Here is a 16,519-nt window from a genome sequence, read left to right as displayed (position 1 = left end):
AAAAAAAAGTAGTAAGATTAAGATACACTGCTTTCAAATACTTAAATCAAGAAACAGAATGACAGTTAATACAAACATTACACGTACATAGCCCAGATAACTTTAGAAAAAATATCTGTCCTTCAGAACTGAGTCATAAAATTTAAGTAATGACAGAAGGCAGAAAAATAGATTATATCAAAATTATAATCTGTGTAGAATTATTTCATGCACTAGCTTTCGTAAGACTAAAGCAAACAGCCCTTGAGAACTTAATGTAATTTTATAATCATTCAATTTCATTCAGGCTATGAGTATTTCAAGAAAAAGTCCTATTTGTGAATTCTTCACCTAGTGAAGATGAATTAAAATCAGAAAGTCAACTCTGCCAGCTTAAAAATTCAGGAACAGAAAAAAATTCCACAATCATTTATGACAACATCCACAATAAATCACTTTCAATCTATGAAAAACAATAGAGTATGAAGAAAAGAAAGTGTTACAGAATAATTTTGTTTCCATTAGTCGCGTTTTAAAATAACCTTACAAGAGTGCCCTTTAAGAAGACAACGTCTTGTAGTTTTAAGCCTATGGAAACTAATGCTACACTCAGAGTGTCTGTTGAAATGATTACCATGTGGGTAATAACTACCATCTTCAGTAGTTAGAAGATGAAGAACTGTTGAATCACCCGAACTATGAATCCTAGTTACGAAGTTCCTCCTGGAAAATGTGATTCTGAAGATCTGTTCCCCTGAATGAACGTGCTCCTTCTGCATCTTGCACAGCACGCGTGTGAAGGCTGCAGACACATCCAGAGGCCTCTGAACGCCGAAAGCCTACAGTGGTGAGGGAGTTACCCCCGGTCCTGCCTTTCTGGCTGGCCCGCAGAATCCTGGGTCACCAGGCTGACGTGTCACAAGAGCGTAAGTGTTCTTTACGTGATACGAATCGTCTCCTCGGGAAGATGCCACAATCCATGCACACATCCATGCTCGTATACCAAAATTCGAGGTGCAGACAGAAATTCAGAAATGATTTTGTTATCGTGGAAGAAAAACACACTGTTCCACTGCCACGTTCCCAGTTTTCCCTCAAGGGGCTGCAGGAGGTAGCAATTGCAGTCGGAAATATTAGAAGTAAAAATTACAAGTGAGGCAACATCTGAAGTTTACTCCCAAAAAATACTCAAAGAATACCTGTAAGCAGTCAACCAAGGTTTAGTTCGTGGGATTTTGCCAATGACATTGCATCACCCCACAGACTGACCAAGTCCTCAAGTCTAGGAGATGAAAAGAAGGTAAGTCTCTACCTTCAAGAGCTACTGTGAGGGAGGAAGGTGCATTGTCACTGGCACAAGTCCCTGTGCTGCAGACACGACCACCTTGCCCCTTCTCTAGCCCAACAGGAAGTGAACACAAGTGTGCGCAGTGGTGCGACTACAGGTACAGGAAAGCCACCGACAGCATGAGAAATGGCTATTCCTGTACTATACTGTCAACCTCTTGAATTTTGACACCTAAAATGTTTAATAAAATATAAATGCTTTTTTAAAAGAACAAAACTTCAGACTGTGTCTTTATCCTAGAAGGTCATTCTACAGTTGGCTTCAGTCCTGCCTTAGGCAAATGTTTAGCCATTTGGACAAAATGGGCAAAAACCGTGAACAAACATTTCTACAATATACAAATATATGAACGGCCAACAAGCACATGAAAAGATGCTCCACATCACTAATCATTAAGGAAATGCAAATCAAAACCACAACGAGATACCACCTCCCACTCATTAGCATGGCTACTACCAAAAAAACAAAACACAGGACTTCCCTGGCGGTCCTGGTGGTGGAGACTTCGCCTTCCAATGCAGGGTGTGTGGGTCTGATCCCTGGTCGGGGAGCTAAGATCCCACATGCCTCATGGCCAAAAAACCAAAATATACAACAGAAGCAATACTGTAACAAATTCAATAAAGACTTCAATAATGGTCCACATTAAAAAAAAAATCTGAAAAAAAAAGTGGTACACTGCTGGCGGCCACCCACTTTGTAAAACATTTTGTCAGTTCCTCAGAAAGTTAAACAGAGAGTTACCATACAACCCAGCAATTCCATTCCTAGCTACATACTCAAGAAAAATGAAAACTATGCCCACACTAAAACTTGTACATGAAGGTTTTGGCTTTATTCATAGTAACAAAAAAGTGAAAACAGTCCAAATGTTCATCACCTGATAAGTAAACAAAATGTGGTATATACATCAGTTCAATGGAATATTATTCAGCCTTTAAAACGAATGAAATTTTGACACATGCAGCAACATGGATGAACCTCGGAAACATCATGCTAATGGTAAGAAACCAGTCACAAATCACCACATACTGTATGATTTCATTTATATGAAATTTCCAGAACAGGCACATCTATAGAGACAGAAAGTAAATTAGCTGTTGCCTAAGGCTCGGGGTGATGGCTAAAGGTTTCTTTTGGGGATGATGAAAATGTTCTAAAACTGACTGTTCACACAATTGGGAATACATTAAGAGCCACTAAATTGTACACATAAAATGGGTAAATTGTATGGCATGTGAATTATATCTCAGTAAAGCTCTTATCCCCAAAATGGAAAGAACTTCCATATTTATTGCATAAAAAAAGAATAAACAACTTGATCAAAACACCAAAAACAGGGAAAAGAGTAAGAAAAAAAGTGAATTAAATAATATGGAAGGAATAAAATCATGCTTGTTTGTCATCATTTTAAGTGTGTACAGGGACTTCCCTGGTGGTCCAGTGGTTAAGACTTTGCCTTCCAATGCAGGGGGTGCAAGTTTGATCCCTGGTCAGGGAGCTAAGATCCAACATGTCTTGTGGCCAAAAAACCAAAACATAAAGAACAGAAGCAATATTGTAAGAAATTCAATAAAGACTTTAAAAATGGTCCGCCTAAAAAAAATCTTTAAAAAAATTTTTTAAAAAACTAAATAAAATGGAAAAAAACAGTGTACAGACTGATTTCTCCAACTAAAGAGTCTATCACGTTGTGTCAAAAATATATATCCATCTACATGCTGTCTGTGAAACACAAATAGGGGCAATAAGGGGTTGGAAACAATGCACCAGGCAAGGAGATACCTGGCAAATGCAAGGGAGGAGAAAGCAAGAAAGGCAAATTAACAGCCAACAAGCTGGATTTAAAGTTAAAGGTACTAAGCAAGATGAAGAGGGACATTACTACAGGCACACTTAGGTGGGAAGATATAAAAGGTATAAGTACTCGTGCACCAAACAACACGGCAGCTAAAGACTCCTAAATATGCAAGCATATGGTAAAAACTCAGCTCTTCAAATGGGAATATCTACTAGACAGAAAAAAGAAAAACAGAGAGGATAGAGAAACAGACAGACACCCTTACTTCCCTCAAATAAAAAATATATTTTTTCTTACCTATGTATGCCATGTTTGTAAAGATTAACTAGATATCTGGCAACAAAGAAAACATTTACAAACCTTTCAAATTAAAGGTTTAAAGGACAGCCCTTTGATCACAATCCATTAAAATCAGAATTAAATAATCAGGTAACAAAAACTCTTAACTACTTAGAAATTAAGAAATATACTCTTAGGTCAAAGAAGAAATCAAAAGGAGGATTGGAAAAAATTTGAAAGCAATGGAAAGGATACCAAAACTTACAGAATACACCAGAAGTTATACTCTAAGGATATTTTCCTGTCAAATGCCTTCAATACTAAAGAGTTTTTAAAATGAAAAACCATGCACTCATCTAAACTAATTAGAAAAGGACAGCTCAATAAATCAAAAGAAAGAAGTTATAACAAAGATAAATTTTTAAATTAAAGAAAACGTAACAGGGACAAATAAACTCAAAGCTAATTTTTGGTTTTTTTGGGGGGGAGGGCCGCACCACACAGCTGGCAGGATCTTGGTTCCCCGACCAGGGCTCGAACCTGGGCCCCTGGCAGTGGAAGCTTGGAGTGCTAACCACTGGACCGCGAGGAAGTCCCTCAAAGCTGATTCTTTGAAAAGACCAATAATACAGAAAAACCTCACATGCCCAATTAAGGGTAAGAGAGAGAAGGTGGGGGATAGGGGGAGAGGAAAAGTGGAGAAAGTGAAGGAAGGAGGGGAAGGAGAGGAGGGGATAGGGGAGAGAGAGGATGTACAAACACAGAAGACCAGGGCTGAGAACAGACACATAAAAGCAAGTGCAGATTACGAAAGCAAATCCGAAAGAACCATTTTGCAAAACTGCATGGAATTTTACATTAACAAATTTGAAAACCTAGAATAGATGATTTCCTAGGAAAACATAAATCATCAAAATGATTCAAGACGTGGAAAATTCAGAAGTACTGGGACCAGACAGGTTCACAGCTGAGCTGTACCTAACGCATAATTCCACCGCTGAATGGCAACAGGCAATTAGACAATAATAAGCCAATTCATTTTGTGAAGCTGAGCATTATTTTAATACTCAGACCTGAGAGAGATGCGGGGGGGGGAACAATGAACAAATCTGGCTTAGGATGGATTAGCTACAGAAACACTAAACTAATACCAGCAAACAACGGAATTCAGCCATCTATCAAAGAGACCGACTTGGATACATTCCAGGAAAGTAAGGGAATCTCAATACCAGGAAATCAGTGAAATCTACTTCGTCCATAAATTAAATGTGAATAAAAAATAGGACCACAGCGATAAATGCATTTTGATAAAAATAAAGGCATTTGCTAAAAGTTTGGCAGTCATTCCTTATAAAAATAAACTAAGCTAGGAATAGAAGGAAGTTACTGATGAAGTATTACTGAATGAGAAGAGCATAATACAAAGTATACAAAGTGAGTCTGTATTTGTCAAACAGTGACCCCAAAACTCCTACACATGATGTATATGCACAAATGTGTTTGCGAATGAGCAACAAGTGGTCAACACAGACTACACAGAGGCAGGCAGTGAGGAGAATTCTAACAAGAAAGGGGGAAACAGGACTGCAGTTAAACCCCATGTATGATATTAATGCATGTAAATAAAATTAGACACTTCAGGTGTATAATTTTTAAAAGACTGCACAGTATGAAAACTACCAAGAAAAGAAGTTTTCCTTTTCTTTTTAACTCCACAACCATCACTGACTTTTTTTTTTATTCCCAGTAACAAGTTTAGGGTAAGATGATCTGTTGTCAGTATCGCCTTTAGCTGGACTCCTTAACGGAAACGGGAATCGGCTGCAGGTCAGAACGTAGGCACAGCTGTGATCCTTCTATGCCGAGCGATCCCGCGTGCCCAGCTCCTGATATCCCATCCCGGGGGAGCCACTCTGGAGCCGGTGAGAAGCAGGTATCTGAGCAAACCATCCTTGGCTTCCCTTGGTGCCGTGTGCCGGTCACATTTACAGATCTACAGAAGTGCTGGTCCTGGCAGCTCCCACAGCACCAGGATGCCCTTGTGCTTACGACAGCACCCACCATACGGGTCACAAGTCTTGGAGCACTTCCTGTCTTCAGGGCTGGGCACCATGCTTTCCTTATCCACTTCTCAAGCCCCAGCTGCTGACACAGTGCCTGGCCCATCACAGGCCACATGAATGAAGTGTATTCAAAAGAAGAGATGACGTCTGAACTCAAGAGCTTTTCTTTTGGGGGCCGTTTAACTTTAGCTTTCCAGGCAGCTGTACTTAAACGTTTTCCAGCCCTGCTGCCAATGACCTACTGGGGTGAAAGAATGTTGGCACACCCCAGGGGGCACATGGCTTTGGCTGGTCCTTTGGCAGCAGGGACACTGGGAATTGCTCTTAGGAGCCCAGCAAGACAGTGGGGAGGGTACTTCACCGAGCGCCTCCTCTGTCAGACCACATAGGATCTCATTGGGTGCCTGGAGCTGCCCTGCAGGAGGCGGCGCTTTGGATGCTGAGCTGGGACAGGTCCCCCTCCCTCCCAACACAGCATCTCACGTGGAGTCTGGGCTGTACCCTGGCAGCCGGCCACTCCAACTTCCCTGATGGAATCTGCCCTCTCCCTGAACTTACCATCATCTTTTCAAAATCTTTCTATTTCTTCTCTGCCAAACTTCTTGAAGACAATGAGTCTATAAACGTGTGATACACACTGTGAATTTACACTTGCTGATTTTTACCTAAAATTCACCTCTTCCAATCTTAAACGCCTTCTCACTGGAGTTATCGCCAATTTCCAATTATGTAATTTTCTAGATTCCACTGGAATTCTGAATGCATGTCCCCTCAGGTGAAATACCTGTGGTCCAGTTTCTCAGCTAGCCAAGGAAGCCTGACTGGGAATTTTGCTGAAATACAATAGTGCTAAGAGCAAACCAAAGGGAACATTTTTATGTACCTCAAACGCTGGGGCCCAAGGAAAGCAAGCATCATTACAGGCAGATGAGGAAGAAGGGGTAGATTTTTTCAAATGTGAGTTCTAAAGTGAAGGTCTACTCACTCATGGAACCTTGGCGTCTTTACTCAGCACACCCCACTGACACAGCGGGGGTCCCAGGGAAGCTTCTTGAAGATACTACTGATTCTCCACTTCCCCAAATGTAGAAGGAGCTCACGTAAGCAAGCCCTTCATTAACCACTCTCTAAATGATTCCACTTGTTTCTATTTTTTTCTTCCCAGAAAATTATCCTTTATCCCAATCCCTTATATTCTCTTTGTAACTCTGTCTTCCAAACTTGAGAAAACAGGTCTCCTCCCTCTCTGGTTCTTCTAAAGTAATTACATTTTTAATCACCTTTGCCACAGAAGCTTTTTGGTGGCTCTGAGACAACAATACTGCATTCACCTACTGGTTTCCTCTCCACCATGGGAAAGAGGATGGGGCCCAGCAGAGCCGAGGACACTAACTGCTTCTCGCCGATGTCTATCATCGGCCCGTGGAGTCTCTCTCCCCATCCAGCCTGGGTTCCACCAGATGAAGGCCCTCGACAGATGGGAGAGGGATCCTGAAACACCTCACAGGGTGCCACGCGACCGAGGGCTGCCAGAGAGGGTGGGGAGGCCAGCTGGGTGGGTTCCGGGGCCTCTCCCTCCGGCTTCCAAGAGAGCCTCCTGGTTTTGTCCTGAGGTTTCTGGTTGCTAAAAAGTTTTGAAAACCTTCTAAGTAGCACAATATCCATCCATTTTGGCCACATAGGAAAAAAGTAGTTGAAAGGAATGAGAATCAGCTACCTGGAACGAAGCACCAGCTCTGTGCTTTCCCGCATGTCTTTACTGATTCTCGGTGCGGAGCTCCACTGGGTCCCCTGCCCGAGACTGCAGGGCGAGCACGCAGCAGAGCCCAGGCCCTTTACCCTGGGCATGCTCGCTCCCACCAGAAACCGACCCCCAAGCCCCTTCCAAACCCTCTACCACTTCAAAACATCAACGTGCGATGAATAACTGCGTCTAGAATACTCCATGCACGTTGCTTACCTGCGTCATCTCACCTGTTCCAAAGTTACAATGGGAACTTCACGGAGAGAATGCAAATAATTCATTCTTTTTCTCTAGGCTTTTTTTCCCACAGTCTCCCCTCGTGAATCCTGCATAGATGATCAGCGAGAGCCCTGCTGGTCTGAATGCGCTTCCCCCACCCGTCTCTGTTCTTCAACATCTGCGCAAATAGGACTCTGCTGGCTCCTGTAAAACCCGCCCTCCACCGCATGCCCCTGCCAGGAGGGAAGCTCATTTCTTCATAAATTTAGTCCATGACAGATATGACTGATCCACAGGTGGCTGTGCTCCAAATGCTGATTCAGACACACACAAGGTCCTCTCATCTGCTGGCCCCAGCATCTCTGACGTGTGGCCCAGAGGAGCCTTCCTCCTGGTCAGGCCCGAGCATGGGGTCCACACTTTGCCTCATCTTCCATTGCCTAGAACCCAGGCATCGGCCCTTCTCGCTGCACGGGGTGGGGTGGGGGGGCGTTGGAAAATTAAGTGCAGCCAAAGCCTGGGATGAGAGTCAATGGGTGAGACAGATTTGCAGAATGACAATGGTCTTCAACTCAGAGCCCCCTGCAAGGGACTTATTTTTAATTAGTTGATCTGACCAGCATATACCATGGTTCACATTCATGCTTAAGTATGATGCTTACTTGTACCCTAATCAAAGGGACCAGTCCATACTATGTCACTTAACCTCTCTGTGACTCAGTTTCCTCATGTTGAAAATAGGAAAAATAGGGCTTCCCTGGTGGCGCAGTGGTTGAGAGTCCGCCTGCCGATGCAGGGGACACGGGTTCGTGCCCCGGTCTGCGAGGATCCCACATGCCACGGAGCGGCTGGTCCCGTAAGCCATGGCCGCTAAGCCTGCGCGTCCGGAGGCTGTGCTCCGCAACGGGAGAGACCACAACAGTGAGAGGCCCTCGTACCGCAAAAAAAATTAAAATAAAAAAATAAATAAAGGAAAAATAATAGTCCTGACCTCACAGGGTTGTTATGAGGATTACATAGGTTAGAAAGTGCTATCAGGACGCTATCTTGCACACAGTAAGTGATACACAGGCGTTTGTTAAACAATTAAGCTGTACAAGGAGCTGGTTCCCTGCAAATTCCTAACACAGTCCTGTCTTGGAGGTCTCCAGCTACTACAAAGTGGGCAGGTTGTAGAAGCCCAGGGCTGGAGTGTTCCCCAGAGGCCAACGAGTTCAGTCTTCCATCCAGGACGGAAATCCCTGTTAAACACATCCTAGACTTGCTTCAGTGCCTTCCTGGGAAGGAACTCATTCCCCATCCACGCTTCCACAATTTAGATGTTAAAAACGCACAGGTCCTTGTAAACATTTATTCACCGACACCAATTCCCACCCCCATTTAAAAAATCTACTTCCGCATCCATCTAGTCTTTTGTTCATTCATTCATCCAACAGAACTTGAGGAATTACCATGTTCTAACCGTGACCAAGACATCCAAGGTCTCAGCCCTGGGAAAGAGTTAGCTTATATGGGTGCTAAAAGGGACCAGAGGGAAGACAGTGACTTTAGGTTCTTGGAGGCAGTGACATTTGAACCAAGACCACCAATGACCAACAAGCAAGGGCTGCTATTCGAGTATTGGGAAGAACATTCCAGGTGAAGGTCTGGCAGGCACAAAGGCTCTGAGATGGACAGGTCACGTGGCGAGAGAGTGCTGTAGGACAGGTACCCAAAGGAACGTGGGACAGGAAGGCTAGCAGGCCCTGCGAAGGACTTGGGAATTCCCTTTGGCTTGAAGTTGAAGCCACTGAAAGGTTTTAAGCAGAGAAGTGAGTGGATGAGCTCCGGTTTGTAAAGATCACTCTTCTTCCATAGCCAGTGGGAAGAGAGATAGAAGCAGGGGGCAGGGCATCAACAAAACTGGAATCTGGGAATCCCAGCAGATGAAGGCTCCAATGCCTTGACCAAGGAGTGATGTTGCCTTGGTTAAAGTTGGAAGCAATGGCAAGGATATAAGAAGAGAAAGAATTTGTGGTTCTAATTGTTTTAATAAACTGATTTATTAAATACACACCTAATATTTAGTATGCATTTAATAAATCAAAAAAAGTATGGCCAGACAGTCATACTTCTGTAGTAATTCTTCCTGGAATTCACAAGCAAGGGGAAGAAAGTTCTTTATACCATGTGCCAATCCAGGCAGAGCGGCCCTTTACGTTACAGGATATTTTAGGTATCCTATTGTTCTTGTAGCATGACATTCTCCCCCTCACCCTACGTTAATATTGATACTATACATCCTTTGGCCATAAAGGCTTTACCACACTGACTCTGGCTGTCATTCATATCCCCTCTTCCTTCCTTAAAGAAAAACCCCCAGTGCCTCTCCATGGATTCCACCCTCTCTAAGCACTTATTTCTCGCCAAACCTGCCAAATTCCCCTCACTGGGGGATCCAGCATTTGCTGGGTAAATCCGTACCCATGCCTGGACTTCAACTTCAGATTCCAGCTACAGTTTTCTTGCAATGGTAACAATGACAAACATCAAATTTCAAGCCATTTTCACTAAGGCCTCAAGTAAAGATGCTCAGCTCAAGGGAGAGTGGGGCTGCCCGTAGGCAAAGATGGCAGAGCTTCTTTCCACCTTCCGCCCCAGCCTTTGCCTAAGTTGCTCCCTTGTTTGAGATGCCTTTTTCCTTCCTTTTCACCTGATTCATTTTTATTCCTCAAGATGCAGCTTCGGGGCCACCTCTACCAGAGGATTAGGTGCCACCCAGCTGGATCAGGTGAGGTACCTCTGGAATCCCGGCTAAATGCAGGTTTACTTTGATCACAGACTCTTACCTCTTTTTCTTCGCTTTGTCTCTCCTACTGGACCCCAGGAGACATGCCTTACTTACCCCAGCAGGGTTCAACATGCTTGCTGAACGAATACATGGCGCACCTCACACACCACTGGCGCATGTATAAACGGAAAACCATTTGGTAGTATCTACTGCAGGCAGTGGTTCTCCGCTGCAGATGACTTTGCTCCCCAAGGGATACTTGGTAGTGCCCGGAGAGAAGCTTGTTTGTCACGACTGGAGGAAGGCATGCTGTTGGCTTTCAGCGGGCAGAGGCCAGGAGGGCTGCTGAGTATCCTGCAACGCACAGGACAGCCTCTGCGACAAAGGATCCCCCCGGCCCATGGTGTCTACGGCGCCAAGGCTGAAACGACACACCTGTTCTAGGACCCAGAGATCCTACTCCTAGGTATATACGCCCCAGGGAAATTATGTATATGTCTATCAAAAACATGCTCAAGAATATTGGTAGCTTTATTCATAAAAGCCTGAAAACAGTCCAAAAGTCCACTGATAGGATAATAGATAACAAACTGTAGTATTTATACAATGGAATGCTACAAGGCGAAATAAAAAAGACTGTAAAAATAAGACTTGGATATGGGCTTCTCTGGTGGCGCAGTGGTTGAGAGTCCGTCTGCCGATGCAGGGGACACGGGTTCGTGCCCCGGTCCGGGAAGATCCCACATGCCGCGGAGCGGCTGGGCCCGTGAGCCATGGCCGCTGAGCCTGCGCGTCCAGAGCCTGTGCTCCGCAACGGGAGAGGAACCTAAGATCTATGAAGGGTACAGTCAATGAGTTAACTGTGATTATCTCTGAGTAACGGGAGATTATGGGATTTTTTAAAATTTTACCGTTTTTCTTCTTGGTTTTTTTCCTAAAATGAACATATATTACTTGTTAATAAGAAAAAAATATACTCACAGCTCTTAAAAATAAAGGTGAGTGTTACACTGTAAAACTGAGTACTAGACCACACTAAACTCCCAGGGTGCTGGTGTATTCAAAGCCCTGCTCCCCGCAGAGGAGCTCTGACCTCCCATTACCATGGCTCAGGGGAGCAGGGATTAAATCAGAAGCTAGATGAAATCCTAGGTCTTCTGTTTCAGTCCGGGACTGCGGGGCTGAAATCCCACTGAAATACACAAATCCACACCTGCATTAAGCCTCACAGGACTATATATGTTTCCAGAAAAGGGAACGGCAAATCCACGTATAAACGTGAAAACCAATATAAATATTTTTGACTGGAAAGAATTCTAGGTGAAAAACAAACACACAAACAAAAAAAACCCGACCCACTACCTTTCCTGGATTATCAAGTCTGAGCAGTTAGACGGTGGTGATCACTTAACCAAGGTAATCTCGTTACCCCCAGACTCTGGCAGAAAAGCCCCATCTGTCTTTCTCTGTGAAGTGGAGAAGAGAACTCCCACACAGAGTACCTGTGCCGATTCAGTGCGATAATGCATGAAAAAGCAAGTTACAGATGCAAACTGTAGGTTATTATACTCCTCATGAGCTCAAGTTTCCCCACCACAGGAGAAGACTCCTAGGAAGAGAGCAAAACACCTCTCCCAGGAAGCTCCCTTCTCGGAAAGCTGCCTGGCCGCGCATGCGCTTGAGTATTAGGTAGCACTGCATGCGATTAATCTCATAGCTCACCACGATCTGAGCTCCCCCTGGAGCCACAGAGCTAAAGGTGGGAGCAGCTGCTTACCTGACACCAGAGGGGCCCAGGATCTTAGCTGACAAATCCCACTACGGTAGAAGGTCTCAGTTTAATTCTGGTTTTAAGAGAAAGGTGCTTCTCTTCTTCCTTGTTAGTCAAAAAGACTCTAAACCAAATAAACCAACAACAAACTCTAAAGATAAAACATTTCACAGTGTTAATTATCAATGCCATACGTCCCCCCCCATCTTCTCAAGGTCACACCTCCCCACTGCATGATGACAGAGGGTGGCTGACATGGGCCATGGGAAGACAACTCCTGTGAAGTCCACGCTCTCATGCAAAGAGTAAATAGCTCAGATCCCAGCCTCCCACGACAAAGGACCCACAAAGCCAAACAGAAGAAACCCCCGAGCATCTGTCAATCTGCCTGTTCCTTTGCCTCCTCAGAAAGAACGAATCACAAGACTGCTCAGAAAGGGCAGGAGCTCCCAAAGCAGCTGAATTTCATGCTGTTTCCAAAGAGTGCGCTTGCATGGTTATTTGCACGGTGGGCAGACGAGGCTGACAGCTTGAGGGGGCTATTTTAGGGGGATACCCTGCGAGTCTGGTTAGAAGACAGTCCTGGGCCCTGAGCTCCCAGCAACCACTTTCTGCCTCCAGGCAGACCCCTCCACCCACCAGGGGTTAAAATGACCCACACAGGGTCTCTGTACTTAAACCATCCCAAGAGGACCCAGCGGGAGGAGAGAGAAGGGAAGGGGGTGTGAGAGAGAGGACCTCCCCACCCATAAGTGCACTTCTGGAGAGCCTCCCTAAGTGCACTTAGGGAGCTAAATACACTGAAAAAAACAAAACGAAGAGGCTGAGAAGACAACCTTAACCACAGAAATGCTTCCTCCTCCCTCCCCTCCTCCGGGGCATCCAATGTCTCCCTACTGTGTACTCTCCCTCCCACGCCGGGCCAAAAGCAGCTCTGAATGCAGATCAAAGGCGGCTCTGAAGGCAGATCAAAGGCACAGTGGTGCCCAGCGTCTCTCTCCTACACAGGGACTCTCTGAAAAGGGTTCCAGGTCATCAAGAGGGCTCGCAGACAGCGGTCATAACCTCTTTCTGATAGAAGAAACCAGGCTCAGCACAAGCGATAACGCATTTTCACTTAAGACAGTCACATGCATACACGCCTATTTCCATACAGACGCCTACGTGGTTTTTCACAGCAGGAGGCAGGCAGGAAGCCTGTTCCATGAGTCTAGAATCCTTTGCTTTCCTCATCTGATTCTAGCAGCAACAGCAATTTCCATTAGGGGTTTTCTTTGATGAGGGCTGATTACAGGTCAAAATGCCACCCTCTGGCTTGGTCTCCTTCCCACCGTACCAGCCCAGTGAGATCCATCAACAAACTGGGAAACAAAGATGGAGGGAGGTGCAGGCTGCGTTCCTTAAAAGTGGGGAGCACACTCTGGCTGGAGCGTCTGAGCTACTGGACTTGGTAAACTTTGCAGGCTGACCCTTCTTTGCTCAGGGCATCCAGGATGCAGCTCTCATGCCTCTTAACACACCTCTCTCTCCACACCGGTAAGGCACAAGGATTTTCTCTCACCAGCAGCGTATTTCTGCACCTATTTTCAGCCCCCGTAAACCCTATTCCATTGTTTCAGGGGACCTGAATTCTTACTTAATAAACCATCAATGTCATCCCTCCACCGCTACCCCAAATTCCCTCAGGGAGAAGGCGCTGCAAGGAAGAAGAAAGTTCTTAACTAGGGCTGTGCTCCTACACAAAATAGGAAAGCAAAAATAGGTATAAATATACCATCAAATAACCACTAAGGTCTTTGCTTATAGTGCTTGACTGCGATTCTCAGGTCCAGGTGTGAACTCAGTGGACGTGTGAAGGAAGCAGAACTTGAACCTAACGCCAACTGACACACGATGCTGCTCTTCCTGACCGTTTGTGCTGCAGTGGCTAAACTGCTCTGCTGCAGAACTTCTCCCATTTATAGGTTACTAAGAAACATAATATTGCTTTAAAATTTCAGTGTGTTCAGCCTCCTCAAACCAGCATACTCATGAATCTTATTCATAACCAGGCTGAACCCAACACAATTTCCCTGTTTTCTCCTGAGACAGTGGAAACGCCGCATCCTCCCAAGCAGACACACATCACAAGTGTTCCAAGATCAAAAACTGGATCACAGACACTCACTGCATAAAGCCTGCCAAACCAGGGCTCTGGGTAGGTACAAATTCTTAAGAGCCGATATGAAAAACAGCTGTCTGGGGCTGGAAGACTTTATGACCTTTTGGAAAATATGGGGGGGGGGGTGGTGAAAGGATTTATACAGAGTGATGTGACTGAAAACTCCCACACTCTTAATCAAAGCCCAAATAAGAACCTGCTTTTAAATGTACCCACCTCCAACACTGCACAGCTAACCTGGACTCTGGAGGCCCAGCTGTAGCTTAGCATATCCACACTGCAGCCTGACTGCTGGAGGCTTGCAGACCACTCCTTGCTGAGAGTCCAGCCAGTCCTGGCAGCAGGCTGCAGCCTGATGTCCTGATCCGAGTCCAGCCACCAGCCAGGGGTCCCTTGGTCCTGTCCTCCTATGGGCTGTGTTCCCGACCAGTCAAACAATAATCGGGGAGAGCCTCGGGGAGAGCCATGGGGAGAGCCACAGGGTAAGCCGCAGCTCACCCAGCATCATGCCCACTGCGGCCACTCCCTGGTCGTCAGCATCACCGGCTGCTTGCCATTCCACCCATGAAAACATTGTGCAGAAACCAGGGGCTGCCACGGAAGGCGGCGCAGAGCAAGGAACAAAAGCATCAGAGGACAAGTGCAAATGGCTGGCCTCCAGCTCCGGGAGAGAGCAGAGGCTACCGAGCTTCCGCGGGGCAAGTGGAGGTATTTTAAAACCACCTCCCAAGAAAGGAGGCAGCAAAGAGGACCTCAAGCAGCCAGAGCTGCCAGCCCTTCTCCAGGTATCAGGGGCTGGTCTATGACCGTAACAGTAAGCAGGACACACGTGAAAGTGCCTTCCGGTGCAAAAGCATACGCCTTGATGCTGCCCAACTGGTCCTTTCACTCTTCCCTGTTTTTCGCAAGAGATTCTCAACGGCACGGACACGGAAAGTTTCTCAGATTAACTGCAGAAAACTAAAGCCCAGTGAAGACGCCATGGGTGGCCTCTCAGCCCTCCCAGGGCCTCGCTCCAACCGCTACCTGCCCCACCCCTGGCGCCCGGGTAAGGCTTGCTCTGGGGCCAGCAACGCAAAATGACTCCCCCGCCCTAAGACACGCCAGGTTTTCAGGATCCCCTCAACTAGGAGAACCTAACTCTGACCCACCCCCCAGGGGCGAGTGGCTTCTGGTGCGGGACGCGGGGACACTCCCAGCACGTGAGGGTACACTCCCCCGTGCTGCCGCGGCCTCGCCTCATCCTGTCCACCCACGAGGAACTCGGCGGAGCCCCGGCACGCTGCCGCAGCCTCGTGTGTTTCCTGAAACGCACAGCTGCCACCCGCAAGCCGACCCGTGGAGCGTCGGGAATTCTCGCGCCCCCGCCCCCGGGCCGCGCCTTACCGCCGGTGCCCTCGAAGCGCGGGGCCGGGCGGTCCCGCAGCGTGGCGCTCCAGCCCGCGCCAGCCTCGTCTTCCTCCGACTCCTGCGCGGCGACGGCGGGGGCGCCGGGGCCCCGCGCGGGGCCGGGGCGCTCGGCTTCGTCGTCCGAGGATCCGGCCGAGGAGGAGCGCGAGGCGGCCGACGTGCTGTAGAAGGGGTTCCCGCTGCTGTCCGGGCCCGACTCGCCGAACACGTCGTCCGAGATGTGCAGGCTCTCGTAGCGCGCGCGGGCCGCCTCGAGCAGCGCCGGCGCCCTCCTCCGCGCGCCCCCGCCGCCCTCGGCCATGGCCCCGGCCGCCGCCCGCGCGCCGGCCCCCCACAGCGCCTCCCAGCCGCACGCGCCGGGCCCCGGGCCCGCGCCGCGGCCCGCCGTCCCCCACCAGCGCAGCCCGCAGCACAGCGCCCGCCGCCCCGCGCCCGGCCGGCCCGCCGTCTTGGCCGCCTCGGGCCCAGCGCCCGGGGAAGCGCCTCGGAGCTCGGGCGCCGCGGGCTGCGGGCCGCGGCGGGAAGCAGGGGTTGCGGCCCGGACCAGGCGCCGCCGCTCCCGTCGCCGCTGCGTCTCCTCTGCGCCCGCCGCTTCGCCGCGCACCCTACCCGCAGCGGCTACCCGCGCTCCCCGGCCAACCTTCCCGGGCGCGAGCCGCCAGAGGCGGGCCCCGCCTCCTCGCGCCTCCAGCCTGCCGGCCAATGGGGAGCCAGACCCGGGCCGGGCGAGAGGGACTGGGCGGGCTCTGCGCCGGGAACGCCCCCCGCCCGCCCCACCGGGGCGGGGCGAGACGAGCGGGCGAGGCGAGGGGCTGGGGAGGCGGGCAGGGGGCGGGCAGGGGGCGGGCGGCGGCTCCGGCCAGTCCCCTCGCATGTCGGGACGCGCCGCCCGGGACGGCCACCGCAGGCCCTTCGCTGCCCCTGGGGGAAAAGGGAGGAACCAAGTGGGTCTCCCTGAGGAGGACGCAGTGTGG

The 16,519-nt window shown here is 48.2% G+C and overlaps 1 protein-coding gene across 1 annotated transcript in view; it reads right to left on the bottom strand.

Annotated features, from left to right (window-relative positions):
• Positions 1–16,232, bottom strand: part of PGBD5 (piggyBac transposable element derived 5) — an 88,528-nt gene extending 72,296 nt beyond the window's left edge. The window contains exon 1 of the mRNA XM_079899215.1: positions 15,522–16,232. Coding sequence (XP_079755341.1) covers positions 15,522–15,846 — 325 coding nt within the window. The 5' untranslated portion in view covers positions 15,847–16,232. The remainder of the gene's footprint in view (positions 1–15,521) is intronic.
• Between the last annotated feature and the right edge of the window lie 287 nt (positions 16,233–16,519).

The sequence above is a fragment of the Stenella coeruleoalba genome (assembly GCF_951394435.1).
Source record: "Stenella coeruleoalba genome assembly, chromosome: 16".
In the NCBI taxonomy this organism is placed as follows: Eukaryota; Metazoa; Chordata; class Mammalia; order Artiodactyla; family Delphinidae; genus Stenella; species Stenella coeruleoalba.
This window is presented reverse-complemented; position numbering and strand designations above follow the sequence as displayed.